A 16,315-nucleotide genomic window follows, 5' to 3' on the forward strand; every position below is an offset into this window, starting at 1 on the left:
GCTCTGATGGAGTTTGTAGCTCCCTGCTCCAAAGAGCTGATGCCCTACGTTAAGACGGTGTAACATACACCAGGAGAGAGCCCCGAACGGGGCCTTGGCTTTGCCTGTGTCCCTCCTCGGGAGGGAAGGTTTCCAAGATTAAAATGAAAGAAGTCATAGAGAACAGGCTCGCACTCGGAGCATATTCCTTCTCCGGGCATGGCTGGTCTCCAGCCGCAGTTCAGTTCGGTCGCTGACCTGCAGACATGTGATTTCTAGATCTCCGGGGACAGAGCAAGCTGCAAGTGGTTGAAGAAGCGGTGCAGAAGCTCCAAGTCTCTCTGCAGCCTGACAACGCCTCGGACGCCTCAGCAAAGGGATCAGACAGTAAGTCGCAGGACGAGGGTCTTAGGCATCAGGGTCGGCTCCCCTCCCTTGGCCTAGAAGCTGAGCACTCTCCGGCCTATAGGGATGGTGGGTGCCTGGCATCCTCCTACTCCCCTCCATAGACTTCCCTGCCAGGTGGTCCCGTCCCCCGTCTAATGAGCTGCTGCTCTGCCCATTCCTCTGCCAACGGAGGCTCTGCTCCCAGGGACGGGTGGCTGCTCCAGGTTCCCTCCTAGCTCCCTTCCTGGCAGTGGCAGGCTGGCTGCATCCGTCCCACACTCCTAAGCAGGATGCCTAGTGGTCACCTTCTTCTGTCCTTTCCCTGTTGCTCCCTTCGCTCCATAGTTTTCACCTTGGCCCTGTATTGTCAGGATTGCATTCGCGGGAAAGACGGATGCAGCTCATGAGACATACAGGGGCGAATTCAGACCCTGGTGTAAGCAGGACGTCAGTGGAGCTGCACTCGTGGGTCTCAATTCCCCCCAGTCCCTGAGCCCCTCCCATGCAGCTCCAATAATTCGGGTAACTGCCACAGTCCCATTGCTGGAGGCAGAGCGCCCCCTTGTGGCCACGTCTCACAACGCTCTGTCTGTCTGGCACAGGGCTGCACATAGAAACCGGTCCATGGATCAGGTTATTCAGCGTCCAATCAGAAGATGGGCCTGAACTAAACCCCGGCACAGAACACGCCGGAAAGCTGGGCTGTTCAAAATCCCGGCCTGGAGCCCAGGGCCATGGCTCGGGTCCAAGGATGTTCTTGCAGCCCCAGTTCTGCCACATGCTGCAGATGACCCACTCACAGCTCACAAGGTGGGAGCGATTGGGAAGAGGTGGCTGGGGAGATTGGGGGGACAGGGCTAGAAGTCAGAAGTGCTGGGGTCAATTCCCAGCTCTGCTGCAAACTTCCTGTGTGATCTTGGGCACGTCTCCCTGCACCTCAGTTCCCCAGCAGGAAAATCATCCTTTATTTCTCCCACCTAGAGTCGATTTTGACTGTGAGCTGTTGAGAGCAGGGACTGTCCCCTCCTGTCCGTACAGCGCCTGGCACAGAGAGGCCTGCAGGTGCTGCTCTACTACATGTGCTGATAATCAAGTGTTCTGCATCTCCACTGAAGTCACTGTGACTTTCTTCTAGGTCTGCAGCTATTGGATGAAGCGCAGGCAGGAGTCCGGATGCTGAAAGACCAGCTGGGTAATGTCAGTGCAGCGTATGGAGAAATCCAGATCCGTTTGGACCATGTCAGTGCAGCGTATGGAGAAATCCAGATCCGTCTGGACAACGTCAGTGCAGCGCGAGGAGCAGCGCAAGGTCGCTACCGTAAGTACTAGCTGCAGCGCTGGCTGGTGCCGTTTCTCCTGGTGCTGAGGATAAACAGAGGATTTCAGGCTCCAAGGCTGACAGCGCAGCGCCTTTCACCAGCACCGAGTTCTCTTCCATTAGAAATCACCTGTGGCTGCACCTGTGCCCACACCGTGGTGATCAGTGTGGAGTTAAATTACACCCTAGGCCTCATTAGCCTAATGGGATCACCCAGCTGTAATCATGCGGTTCTGGCAGGACCCAACTGAGAGTGCCAACTCAGGACAAATTGCTCAAACAGGGCAGTTACAGCCCAAGGCTGGGGTTTTTCCACCTCCAAGGCAAACCAAACCAGCCAGACAAAGAGGACTTTGGTCTCACCCCACTGGCTAACCACAAGTCATACAAGCAATTCCCTTAGACACTCCAGTTTCCCAGTATCAGCACCAGTGCCACTCGTTATGGGGATAAATGGTTATGAAAACCAATACCCCAGTAAAAGAAAAAAGGTTCTCCCGATCCCAGAGGACCAAGCCCCAGACCCAGGTCAATATACAACTCAGATCTTACCCACAAATCACGCTGTTGCCAATCCTTTAGAATCTAAAATCTAAAGGTTTATTCATAAAAGGAAAAAGATAGAGATGAGAGTTAGAATTGGTTAAATGGAATCAATTACATACAGTAATGGCAAAGTTCTTGGTTCAGGCTTGTAGCAGCGATAGAATAAACTGCAGGTTCAAATCAAGACTCTGGAATACATCCCCCACTGGGATGGGTCCTCAGTCCTTTGTTTAGAGCTTCAGTTTGTAGCAAAGTCCCTCCAGAGATAAGAAGCAGGATTGAAGACCAGATGGAGATGAGGCATCAGCCTTTTATAGTCTTTTTCAGGTGTAAGAACACCTCTTTGTCCTTACTGTGGAAAATTACAGCAAAATGGAGTCTGGAGTCACACGGGCAAGTCCCTGCATCCTTTCTGAGTCACAAGATGTATCTGCCTTCTCTCAATGGGTCAATTGTACAGCTAATGGTCCTTAATGGGCCATCAAGCAGGCTAGGCAGAGCTGACACCAACTTGTCTGGGGTGTCACCCAGAAGCATAGCAGAAGTTTGAAATACAGACAGCATAGAGCCAATATTCATAACTTCAACTACAAAATTGATACACACATATAGACAGCATAATCATAACCTGCAAACCATAACCTTGTCTTAAACACCCCATTTGACCCCCTTTATACAAGATTTGGTGCCACTACAGGACTTTGGTTGCAACCATGTTCTATATCGTCCCAGTTCAAATCAATAATGTCACACCCCCAACGCAAAATTGATGCAGGAAGCGATGACACAAACATCACTGACTGCATCCCAAGAGCTCCCCATCCTTGGGTCTGTCTTACTACAGCAAGGATTGGTGTATAACAGAAATGGTTTATCAAAGTCATGTTCAATAACATGATTGAATCTCTTTACAAACTCAAGGTAAAACTTGGTTAGAACAATAGTGGATTGGATCTGCTCTTGCAGCATGGTTTCTGTATGTCTCATGTGACCTTGCCAAGAGCTAAAGAAAACAGCTACTTTATCCATACAAGCTCTGGCAAATGTTTGGATCCCAATTAACATCAAGTCAATGTAGATATTAACCTTGTTCATAGTACAGGAATTTTGGCATTTAGCCATGAAAGCAATATGGTAGTGTGCCTCAGTTTCCCATTTCATACAGCACATCAGGTCTGGAATGTCTTTTCTCCTGTGGAAAGTTCCAATACTGTTTACAGGCATTAACTGGGCAACATTAGCATTACAAGGCCTTTTAACATAAGGTGTGTTCCTATGTATCATTTTCAACATGTTCAAGGGATTTTTCAAAAGATTAGGCACATTGTACAGTTTTACAGTTCTTGGTAATAGCAACACATTAGTTACAAAAATTACCATTAGCAATAGCAACAAATCCATTGCAAGTGTCCATTTACAATTATGTTTGCTATGCCACACCTTTGGCTCAATACCATTGGAGTTTGGGCATTTTAGGGTTAAGCTGTGGCTTCCCTTTTCAAAATTAAGTTCTTCTTTTCCTCCTTGTTCTGAAGGATTAAACCAGGGGTCTCAAACTCAAATGACCATGAGGGCCACATGAGGACTAGTACATTGGCCAGGGGCCGCATTACTGACACCTCCCCCCCTGCTGCCCTCGGCCCCGCCCCCACTGCACTCCTTCCATGAGGCCCCACCCCTGCCCCACCTCTTCCCACCCCTTCCCTGCCCCCATTCCAACCCCTTCCCCAAAATCCCCACCCCAACTCTGCCTCCTCCCTGCCCCCAGGGGGTGCAGGAGAGGTGTGGAGTGTGGTGGGGGCTCAGGGCAGGGAGTTGGGGTGTGGGGTGCAGGAGGGGTGAGGGGTACAGCAAGGGGTCAGGGTGCAGGGTGCGGCAGGGGGTTGGGATGCAAGAGGGGTGCAGGGTGCGGCAGGGGTATCAGGGCAGTGGGTTGGGATGCAGGAGGGGTGCGGGGTGAGGCAGGGGGTCGGGGTGCAGGGTATGGCAGGGGGTCGGGGTGCAGGGTGCGGCAGGGGGTCGGGGTGCAGGGGGTTCGGCTGCAGGGCGGGTTCGGGGGTCAGGATCTGGCCCTGCGCATACTGGGGGCAGGGCAGGCTCCCTGCCTGCCTGCCTGTATGCCCTGCCTCCGCAAGAGGCTGGAACGTGGGGAAGGGGAGGGGGAGGGGCTGTGTGTTTCTGTTGCTTGAGGCAGCGCCTCCAGCAGCTCCCATTGGCCGCGGATCCCCGTTCCCAGCCAATGGGAGCTGCTGGGGGCGCTGCCTAAAGCAACAGCCACACACAGCCCCTCCACCCCCCGTTCCCCACGTTCCAGCCTCTTCCCGGAGCTGCGCAGGGCAGGACAGGGCAGGGCAGGCAGGGAGCCTGCCCTGCCCCCGGTGCACGTCCGGGCATTGCTCTGGTAAACACTGGGTGGAGGGCAGGGGGGCTGCGAGGGGCTCGCGGGCCACGTGTTTGAGACCCCTGGATTAAACCCTGATTTCTCTTGCTTAACAGAATTCACTGGTTGATTGGCTGGGCTTTCTTTGCTAATGGCTATTAGTAAGTCTTTCCTCTCCCAGCCAGGCAGGTAATTTGCATTAGCACAGACACTAGCTTTTAGATTTTCAGCTGCTATCAATTCCAAGGCTGGACTCGGTCTTACAGAGATACCACACGAATTCAAAAACTGTTCTGCTCTGACAAACCAGTAACCAAATCTGTCCTCAGACCCTGAAGCACAGACTGCTCACTTAAAGAATCAGAATGGAGACATTCCTGTTCCAACACCATTGTCTTCCCAACAAGCTGACCAAGCACAGCCACTTGGTTATAGGGCTGCTCAACTTTCTTAACAGCTTTTACTCCATCTGAGACCTTCTCAGAGCTATCCACACTGGATCTTTCAAAAGGAAAGTCAGTGGAATCATTTACAACAGAAAATTTCTGGCTGCTAGGAACTGAAACTTCCTTGATTACATCACTTTCACACCCTTCAGCTACAGCAAACTGCTTGCACTGATTACCATGAGGATCTTTTTCCTGAGGATTCTTCTCTAAGCAACAATTCACCCCTCACAGAAATTCTGCCCTTACCCTCTTCACCTAGGGCTTGCTCTAAAGGAACACTTTCCTGAGCAGCAACAGACTCTTGCTGGGTCTCACTTACATCCATGCTTACCTTTGGCCCATCAGGTGGATTTCTACACAATCCCCTTTCAGGCAAACTTATAGACTTCCTAGATAAAAGGTTAGAAACATTCTCCTTCCCTTTGCCACACACAAGTTCAGGAATCCTTTCCTTCTTGCTACAAGTTTCCACACCATCATTAGGTAACACAATCAAATCACCTTTCGGCTCTCCTTGTGCCCTGGCTAGGGTATTACCCTGATTAGACAGAGTTAAACATTTTATTAAGATGATGTTAAAAAAAAGTAAACAGAGTTTGAGCCAAGAAGTTTCTGGTTATCAGGGAATAATGTACAGATTATCGAGGGTGCAAAGTTTGGTTTAAGATCAGGTGGCATGAGGAATACATACTCTGTGATATCCCCGATTGGGGGTAAAAGGTTGATGGGTCAAAGTACAGGCATTGAGATATGAGGGTATGAAGTTCATAGAGTGGCTATGTTCGGGTGTGGAGTATAATGAGTGGATATGATGATGAGGATGGATTGACCCTCATTTGGTGAGATTTAATGTTCAGGGGGTTTATGGTTCCAGTTCATATGATCCAACGGAGAAGGTCAATTGGTCCCTTTCTCGTAGTGGGAGAACAATGTCACTCTGGCTCACGCCTCCTGGTACTGTCGGTGGCCGGTGATGTGCTTGATGTAGATGTCCCTGGACCATCGGATGGCGTCTGAGACCATGAGGCGCCGCATGAGCTGTGCATAGCGTCGACCGATCCCGCAGGTCCGCAGCACATGCTCGTTGCAGGGGTCCCAGGCGCCCAGGGCTCCGACAATCAGGGCGTCCATCTGCACCTCGTAGCCCTTCGCTCTCAGGATGTCAGCCAGGGGGGCGTACTTTTCCAGCTTACGAGCTCGGGCTTCGCGAAATGCCGGGGTCCTGTTCTAAAAGGAGACCGTGACGTTGACGAGGATGATCTTTTTCTGGGCCTCGTTGGTGACGACCACGTCAGGTTGTAGCTGGCTGTCGGTACCGGGGATGGTGCAGTTCACGGAGATCTCCCCCAGGCGTGGTGCGATGGCTTTCACCAGGCAGTTCTGGATGGCATTGTGGTGCAGCTGCCAGGCTCTGGAGTGGGGTTTGCAGCTGCATAGGACGTAGGGCAGGGTCTCGTAGGGGTAGCCGCACTTCCTGCAACGCTTGTTTCGGTTCCCATGGCGGACGGCTCCGTTGAGCGGGACGCAGTTGAGCCGGGCACAGTGGATGAACCGCCAGTCGGTGAAATGGGTGAAGCCGCCCCCGGCGAGGAAGTGGTTGCTGGCGTCCCACTTGCTGGTCAACTCAAAGGCTTTACCCTGGTCCGGTTTACGCTTCAGGGTTTCCACGTACAGTGAGTGGATGGCGGCCTTCAGAGTCCTCTCCAACAAGCCCCTGGCGCTCAGGGTGACGATGGTGTTGTCGTCAGACCTGATCTGCGGCACCCAGACTCCCAGCTCCTGGCACTCCTCGCACCACTCCCAGCGGCAGCCGATGCGCTTCCCCAGGCGATGCATGGCGTTGCGAGTGCGGGACCACAGTGAAGCGATGTCGCGCCCGTCCCGTCCGAATTCCCCATCCAGGGAGCCGCTCAGGAAGGTGGCAATGTCTTGGTTCGAGAGGGGTCTGTTGATCCGCTTCTCTGTCGCATCACGCAGGGTGTTCTCCGCAATGTTCCTTACCATGGCGTCGGGACATGTCAGCAGGCAGAAGGCGTGGGTGATCACCGCGACGTTGCACAGGTCACTCATGCGGGGGACGTTGGCGCCGCCGTGCCTGTGGGCGATGTAGACCAGCTCATTGCTGGCTCTCTGGGGAAGGAACAGCCACTTCTTCACCAGCTTCCGGATGATCTTGTCTGCCTTGTTGAGGGGCACCTTCGCCACGGCGGATCCCCTTAGGGTGAACGAGATGTGTGGGATCAGGAAGGTGTTCAGGGCGTTTATCTTCTGCCACGGTGCCAGCAGGGAGGCATCAATCTTGGCGGCGTCCTGCAAGATCTCCTGGATGGTGTCCTCGGGTGTCTGCCAGACACGAAAACCTGTTGGCGTGCCCAGGTGCTGGTATGCCTGCCCCTCTGCCAGGGGGATGATGGGCTCACCCTGGATCTGGAACCCCGTTGCCTGCACCGAGTCCCTTTTGCTGCCGTCAATGTGCAGAGTTGCGCACTTCTTCGCATTGAAGCAGAGCCCCATCCAGTCAGTAGCTCGGCTGGTGGCATTTAGCATACCTTGGAGGCTCTCTGGGTCGTCCGCGGTCAGGACCAGATCGTCCGCGTAGGCCAGAATGCTGATTTTCTTGCCGTGCAGGTCAAAGCCGGTCGGGCCGCTGGAGATGGCTCGGATGAGCGGTTCCATGGCCAGGTTGAAGATGATGGGGCTAAGGGGGCATCCTTGTTTCACGCCGCAGCAGATGGGGATGGCGTCTGTCTCTCCCTCCGTGGGGCGGATGGTGGTGGTGCAGTCCTTGTAGAGGTCCCGGAGGATCTGGATGAAGGTTTCTGGCATCCCGAACTCTCCCAGGGTGGCAAAGATGTGATGGTGGGGTATGGACCCAAAGGCGTTGGTCAGGTCAAGCCATTCTACTGCGCACTGCCTCTTGGACCTCCTGGCTTTCTGGATGGCCGTCTGAAGGAGGAAGTTGTGCTCGTAGCATCCCACGCAGGACATGAAACCCTTCTGCACTGAGCTGACGGCGCCCCCTCACACTGACCAGTCTGTGATCCTTGCCGCGAGGCAACTGGCATACAGCTTGTAGATGGTGGAGCAGAGGGAGTTGGGCCTCCAGTTGCCGGGATCGTCTCGTTCGCCTTTTTTGTGGATGAGCACGGTCATGAAATTTTTCCAGGAGTGGGGAATGCAATGGAACTGCTTGCATTTGTTGAAGATGGCAGCGAGCACCAAGCAGCCGGGGTCTCGCTTCTTCAGCAGGGGGTAGTGGATGCCAGCTTTTCCAGGGGCAGTGTTTTTGGTCCTCGTCAGCCTCGCCTGCACCTCCTGCGGGGAAAAATCTCGCTCCAGGTCCTCCATGAGGTCGATCCGGGGTAGCGGGGGAAGGCACTCTGGGCGTCGCAAGTTGGTCTGGGCCTCGTGATCAAACACATCCTTGAAGTAGGAGTAGAGCCTCTTGGTCTGGATGGCACAGTAAGAGGAGGTCCCGTTGAGGATCTCCCTCATGGCTTTTGTCCGGTTCGTCCAGTATAGCTTCTGAATACGGGATGCAGCCGCCGGATCATAGCGGCTGCCGACGTCCCCTCTCCTGCCTTCTCTGGCGGTGTTGTTACGGCTCAGTGCAGGGAATCTGCGAGTGGCCCGTGCGGCCTCCTGGGGTTCCCTCCTTCTGGCTGTAATTTCCGCAGACAGTTCTGTGGTCAGTCTGTCCATCAGGGTGTCAAAGTTCTCAAAGTCCTCAGACTTTGCCAGCTCCTCCATCCAGGCGGATTGCCACGGCGTGGCGACCCTCGCTTGCGGCCATCGCTCCTCCTGCTGCGTTGTCTCTGCAGGTTCAGATGCTGCGGGGATGGTCTGTGGCCTTGTTGTCCCTCGGACTGGGGAGCGGTGTTCAGGTGGGTCTTGAGGTGGGGCTCCTGGTGCGGTGGGGAGGGCAGCTCTCGGTGTCTCTGAGGCAGTGCTGGATCTTCCGGGAGGGAGTGGGGTTCTGGAAGCACCGGTGCTGGGCTTTGTGGGGGCGCGGTCGTGTTTGGAGGCACTGGGGATGGTTCTGGTTCTTCTGCGGGCGGCATCCGGCTGGGGGGTCCTCGGTGGGGCATGGGGTTTTTGGCGGTCGGAGGCTCGTTGGGTAACCTTGGAGAAGGTGTTGGGTCTCCTGGGGGTGGGGTCCGGCCGTGGGATCTGGGGGCTCTCCTTGTTCCCTGGCTAGGATATCACCCTGATTAGACAGAGTTGCTACATCCTTTTCCAACCGCACATTAGCAACAGGCAAAATACAAGCACCAGAATTGTCTGGTCTCTGGGATTTCGCCATGACACTAATTGGATGCAACCTAGTTACAGTGCCATTCTCCCCAGCAGACACAAACTTAGGATCATTCCCTTCCTGGGCTTTAGTTGAATTCAGAACCAACTCTGAGACAACTGCACTATTCTCAACCATCACAGGCTGAAAGGCACCTTCTGTCTGCTTCACAGACAAAGAAGAGCCGGAGACACATTCTCCTTTACCAGACACACAGCTTGGGATCCCATTCCCCTTGTCCCAGCACACATGGCTGTTCACAGACAACTGCTTGGAGACCGAGGTAGCTCCCTCCATAGGCAAGTCAATACCCCGATAGACACAGGCACATTTCCTTCACTTTCACAATTCTCCACACAGGTAACAGGTAAGGGATACGGACACTCATCTTCCACTATCCTTGCCTTCCCAAACTGCTGACTAGATAAACCCATTAGCTCACAAGGCTGCCTAGGCTCCTCCAAACTTTCCCTGCCTTCCTCTCCTTTGTCCCAGCACACAGGGCTGGTTACAGACAAATACTGAGAGAGTGGGGCAGCTTTCTTACCAGGCACATTGCTGCTCTTCTCACTACACTGAGCTACTTCCAGCAAATCACAGTTAATCTTTTCAGGTTCATTTTAAAAGCTGTACTAGCCAACAATTCATCACCCATTAAAAATCTACCCTTTCCTTCCTCAGTTAGGGCTTCAACCTGACCGCTTACTTTAATCTGCTCCTGAGAAACATTTTCCTAACCAATGAGATCTTTCTTCTCTTTATCTAATTCCAGATTTACTTCTGAGACATTAGGCAGACATTCAGACACTTCATTCACAGACAAACAGCTTTTCCCCACCAGGTTAGAATCCCCCTCTCCCTGGCCATAGCAAAACTCGTTAAACACAGAAAACTGCTTAGAGTAATACAACATATTACCATAGTTATAAACTGGACTTTCAAGAGGATACAGTTTCCGCTGTTCTTCCATTGCCTTTTTGACTTGGAGCTGGAGTCTAGCCATCTCCTGTTGCATCTTGTGAGTCTCCTGTTGCCTCTGTCGAACTTTCTCCTCAGCAGCCAGCAGTCCCAGACGCCCCTTACGAGCTTTTTCTTCTCTCTCAGCAGCCTCTTTCTCCAGCTGGGCCAAGGCTTGCTTCTCTTCCATTCGAATTTCTGCCAGTTTTTGCTCATGTTCAAACGGCAGGCTGTCCATCAGGGCTTGCAGTTTCATTGCTTCTGCTGTTGCTTTTTGGCTCATGGTCACTGATCTTTAACCAACCAAACTCTCAATCCCAAATTTCAAATGTGGATAGCGTGGGGTACTGACCCAAAGCTTAATTGAACTGGTTCTGTGGATCCTGCCGACTACGCCACTGTTCTGGCGGAACCCAACTGAAAGTGCCAATTCAGGACAAATTGCTCAAAACAGGGCAGTTACAGCCCAAGGCTGGGGTTTTTCCACCTCTAAGGCAAACCAAACCAGCCAGACAAAGAGGACTTTGGTCTCACCCCATTGGCTAACCACAAGTCACACAAGCAATTCCCTTAGACACTCCAATTTCCCAGTATCACCACCAGTGCCACTCGTTATGGGGATGAATGATTATGAAAACCAAACCCCAATAAAAGAAAAAAAAAGGTTCTCTCAATCACAAAGAATCAAGCCCCAGACCCAGGTCAATATACAAATCAGATCTTACCCACAAATCACACTGTTGCCAATCCTTTAGAATCTAAAATCTAAAGGTTTATTCATAAAAGGAAAAAGATAGAGATGAGAGTTAGAATTGGTTAAATGGAATCAATTACATACAGTAATGGCAAAGTTCTTGGTTCAGGCTTGTAGCAGTGATAGAATAAACTGCAGGTTTAAATCAAGTCTCTGGAGTACATTCACAGCTGCGATGGGTCATTCAGTCCTTTGTTTAGAGCTTCAGTTTGTAGCAAAGTCCCTCCAGAGATAAGAAGCAGGATTGAAGACCAGATGGAGAGGAGGCATCAGCCTTTTATAGTCTTTTCCAGGTGTAAGAACACCTCTTTGTCCTTACTGTGGAAAATTACAGCAAAATGGAGTCTGGAGTCACACGGGCCAGTCCCTGCATACTTTGCTGAGTTACAAGGTGTATCTGCCTTCTCTCAATGGGTCAATTGTATAGCTGATGGTCCTTAATGGGCCATCAAGCAGGCTAGGCAGAGCTGACACCAACTTGTCTGGGATGTCTCCAAGAAGCATAGCATAAGTTTGAAATACAGACAGTATAGAGCCAATATTCATAACTTCAACTACAAAATTGATACACACATATAGACAGCATAATTATAACCAGCAAACCATAACCTTGCTTAGACACCTCATTTGACCCCCTTTATACAAGATTTGGTGCCACTACAGGACTTTGGTTGCAACCATGTTCTATATCGTCCCAGTTCAAATCAATAACGTGACACCAGCTACCAGCTCTTCTTAGATGCTCCAAACCCGTCAGCTCACAGGCAAAAAGTGATACTGGCATTTCAGCGTATGGGGCGTTACTTTCAGAACCATCACTGAGCCAGCGCCCCCGGCAGGGTGTTGGGGGAGGTGCCAAAGTGCAAAACACCCGAGACCTTCACCACTTATGATCATTGAAAGATGTTGCTGCAGAACCAGGGGATTTTCCACCCTGGGCAGCTCCATTCCCCCTCCTGAATTCCCCCTGCCAGCTCAGCTGAACAGTGAGTCTCCCCTTTCCCATTACAGCCGTGCTGCTCTGCACTGGGACCAGCGCCCATGCTCCAGCCCAGATGCAGCTGCATTTCAGTGCTGGGGGAGTGACCCCGTGGTGTCTGCTTTCTGCAGCGCTCTTCGGGATCCATCATGTGGCCACAAAAGTTACTTATTGTGATGCTGGAGAATCAGGATTCAGAAGCTCCCTGAGCTTGGGGCAGCTGAAGGGCAGGGGAAATGCAGCACTAGAAACCCTGAGCCCCCTGCGTGTGTCCCTGTGACTTTAGCCCGGGCGTCTCACCTCAGTCTCTGCTCCCAGGTGACGTGCTGACAAAGCTCTCCAGGGGCTGGAGGTTTTACGGTGGGAACCTCTATTACTTTTCACAAGAAAGGAAGTCGTGGGATGCGTCCGAGCGGTTCTGTGTGTCTCAGGACTCGCACCTGACCTCTGTCTCCTCCCAGGCGGAACAGGTGAGTACAGGAAGCTCCTAGGGGCTTGGACAATGGGTCAGTGTCTTGTTTCATACCAGAAGGAGGTGGAAGGTGGCAGCTGAGGTTGGAAACCATCGGAGAGGATGCCAAGCCTTAGAACGTGACTCAGGGGATTCACCCATCAGTTTAAAAGCAGAGACGGGCAGAGGAACAGTGCCAGAATCTGGACTTCCCAGAGTCTGGAGTGCCGGGGGAGGGGGATTTGGGGTCAGGTTCATTTCTGATTTTCACTACTTCCAATGTAGCATTTCCTGCAAACCCAATGACCTTTCCCAGGGAGGACCCGCTTTGATCCCTCTCCCCAGGCCTGAGCTCCTGCTGGACAATCTAGAAGCCTGTATCTGGAAGGCTTGTGTACAAGGGGCCATGCACCTCTCAGATAATCCTCTCTCCCCACGTGCCCACTGTAGCCCTCACCCCAGGCCTCTGGGGCACTTTCTGAGGAGGAACATCCCACCCTCCGGCAGGGCTAGACTTTGCACCCAGTTCTCTGCTCCGAGCTTTGCTTCCTCCAAGGGCAGGGCGCTGGTGTGAACTCTGAGGTGCCCGTCAGTCACTGCCGCAGCCCAGCTCTGAGGGGCTGTGGGGGGAGTGTTCTGAGACAGGTCGCTGCTGGTAGCCCCAGGCAGATACAGATGCAGACACAGACACAGAGATGCTCCAGGACTCCCTCAGGGTCTCCCAGCTAGTCACTGTCAGCGTTGGGGGCAGGACACCATGTCTCCCGCTGCCCAGTGCCCTGCTCACACCACCAGACGCCCTTTCCTCTCCCCCAAATCTGTTCAGCCCAGGCAGCTGTGGCTGCATCCTGCAGCCTCTCTTGGGTGACCTGGACATGCTGCAAACTGTGTTGTGCAGGAGTTTCTCTCCAAGGAGACCAAGGGAGAAGATCACTGGATTGGACTCACTGACCTGGGGACAGAAGGCAGCTGGCGCTGGGTGGATGGCACAGAATACAGAGCAGACACAAGCAGGGGGTGAGTAAAGCTTGAGAGAAGTGATTATTTATTACACGTTTGCTCACAAGCTCTTTCGGGCAGTGTCTGTACGGCCCCTGGTGTCTATGCAGCACCCGGCACAGCGGGCCCGATCCTGAGGGAGGCCCCCGGGCACTACCACAACAGCAATGAATCCTCTCAGGAATTTCTGCTAATGCCCCTTTGCTTAGAGCAGGAGCCTAAACACGGAGCGTGTGTTCAGTGCCCACTGAGACCCAGGGCCAGAGCCTCCTCTGGGGTAACTCGGCATTGACTTGAATGAACCACAGGGATTTACACCAGCTGAGGATCTGGCCCCAAGTCACCTCAGGACAGCCAGGTGAGTCTGGAGTGAGCGGCAGGTTCACGCTCTCCTTGGGATTGCACTGCGCTCTCCCCTCTGTCAGGCTGGGGAAGGGGAGGCTGTGGGGCCGGGGGCATGGCCGGAGCCAGCTGCAGTCGGTGCAGTGACCTCAGTGGGCTGTGGACGAGGCCCATAAGCAGGGCCGTGGAGAAGTTAATGACTGACCCCCGCTGCCCTCTCTTCCCGTTCCTGCGTTCCCATCGCGGGGGTGCCTGGGACGTGCTGTGCCACGTGCTTTGGTTCTGGGCACTGAGATCGGAGTTGCTGCTGTCAGCATTTGGAGCCACAGACTGACTTGGGCTCTTTGCTGGCCTGTCAGGCGCAGGGCAGTTGCTACCCCCCAGCCGTCAGAAGCCCTTCGTTACCATGGCCACAAGAGCTGTAGAGAACTCTGAGGGGTGGCTGGGGGGTGGATCGCTTCACCGCATCATTGCTGGGTGTCTTGGTCCCCTGCCAACAACAGAGTCCACAGAGCAGAACTGAGCTCAGGAATTGGCTGTGGTTCTCCACTGAGACATTAACACTCTGATCCGTAGGTTCTGGGCGCGGAATCAGCCAGACAACTGGGATCAGGGGATAGGAGGCAGAGAAGACTGTGTTCATATCCATCCACTCAACCGGAATTTGTGGAATGATGTCAACTGTACTGTGCCTTCCAGGTGGATTTGTAAGCAGGCCCATGGACAGGCTGGGCTGTGACTTGCAGATCCCAGCACCTCAGAAAGCGCCTTAATTTCCAAGCTATGGAGCATGTTTTCCAGACACCTGCCGATGAGGAGCCCTGTGCACTGGAGGGGCTGCATGGCCTGTGCATTGCAGGGACACTTTGTCCTGCTGTGATATTTCCGGCTGTAGCAGAGACACTGCCCTTACGCTGCTCAATTTGGCTGGCTCTGTAATTTGTTTGTTTCCAGGTCTGTCACTGAATAAAGTCCTTGGATCATGGAGTTATTGTTTCATAATCACCCAATAAATAATGATTTGCTTGACTTGAATTTCTAATTTTTGCACCTTTGGATCAGATGTTATGATGATGTCAGAACCATCTATATATACATTTAAAACGTCCAGTTGTATCTGGTAAGCAAGGTATGTCGCAAAATATGTTTGGCCCAGCGAGGAGATAAATTCAGGCTCAGCTGGGAGACCGGCTTCAACAGCTGTTCGAATTCTCCTATCCCTGCCCTGCTGTGCCACGTATCAAAACGTGTCTGTCCCTTCCAACCCAACAGGAGCAGTCCCTCCCAAAACTGTCACTTCCTTGGAAGGACCCAATCTGCTGTTTTTCTGCATCTCAGGCTGCTCTTCCTTCAAAGACATGTAATATTTATTCCCAAGGGCATTTAGTACTGGCAGAAAGATGATAGCCCTGACGACTGATGTTGTCAAGACTGAATCCCCACTCTGTCACTCTGAGTGCAGAAGTGGGTGCCTGCAAGGATTTTAAAAATTAATACTGGCCACTCCAGGCCTCAGCTGGTCAGCGGGGAATGACAGTGGCGGGGAGAGGGCTTGGCTGGGCCTCTCCAGGCAAGTGGTTCCTCTGCAGAAAAACCTGAGAGTCTCTGGATTAAGTTTAGAAGTGTGAGCAACAAGGGTGATGTCATGGTGGGCGTCTGCTATTGACTACCAGACCAGGGGGATGAGGTGGACGAGGCTTTCTTCCGGCAACTAATAGAAGTTACTAGATCACGAGCCCTGGTTCTCATGGGGGACTTCAATCACGCCGATATCTGCTGGGAGAGCAATACGGCAGTGCACAGACAATCCAGGAAGTTTTTGGAAACTGTAGGGGACAATTTCCTGGTGCAAGTGCTGGAGGAACCAACTAGGGGCAGAGCTCTTCTTGACCTGCTGCTCACAAACCAGAAAGAATTAGTAGGGGAAGCAAAAGTGGATGGGAACCTGGGAGGCAGAGACCATGAGATGGTCGAGTTCAGGATCCTGACACAACGAAGAAAGGAGAGCAGCAGAATACAGACACTGGACTTCAGAAAAGCAGACTGACTCCCTCAGGGAACTGATGGGCAGGATCCCCTGGGAGAATAACATGAAGGGCAAAGGGGTCCAGGAGAGCTGGCTGTATTTTAAAGAATCCTTATTGAGGTTGCAGGAAAAAACCATCGCGATGTGTAGAAAGAATAGTAAATATGGCAGGCGACCAGCTTGGCTAAACAGTGAAATCCTTGCTGATCTTAAACGCAAAAAAGAAGCCTACAAGAAGTGGAAGATTGGACAAATGACCAGGGAGGAGTATAAAAATATTGCTCAGGCATGCAGGAATGAAATCAGGAAGGCCAAATCACACTTGGAGTTGCAGCTAGCAAGAGATGTTAAGAGTAACAAGAAGGGTTTCTTCAGGTATGTTAACAACAAGAAGAAAGTCAAGGAAAGTGTGGGCCCCTTACTGAATGAGGGAGGCAACCTAGTGACAGAGGAT

General features: G+C 52.5%; 1 protein-coding gene across 1 annotated transcript in view; it reads left to right on the plus strand.

The window, feature by feature from the left end:
* LOC135879710 (C-type lectin domain family 4 member F-like) overlaps positions 1-14,574 on the plus strand; it is a 29,750-nt gene extending 15,176 nt beyond the window's left edge. The window contains exons 2-6 of the mRNA XM_065405761.1: positions 259-366; positions 1,502-1,684; positions 12,362-12,513; positions 13,393-13,511; positions 14,412-14,574. Coding sequence (XP_065261833.1) covers positions 259-366; positions 1,502-1,684; positions 12,362-12,513; positions 13,393-13,511; positions 14,412-14,574 — 725 coding nt within the window. The remainder of the gene's footprint in view (positions 1-258; positions 367-1,501; positions 1,685-12,361; positions 12,514-13,392; positions 13,512-14,411) is intronic.
* Positions 14,575-16,315: the final 1,741 nt, after the last annotated feature.

Source organism: Emys orbicularis, chromosome 5, assembly GCF_028017835.1.
Source record: "Emys orbicularis isolate rEmyOrb1 chromosome 5, rEmyOrb1.hap1, whole genome shotgun sequence".
Lineage (NCBI taxonomy): Eukaryota > Metazoa > Chordata > Testudines > Emydidae > Emys > Emys orbicularis.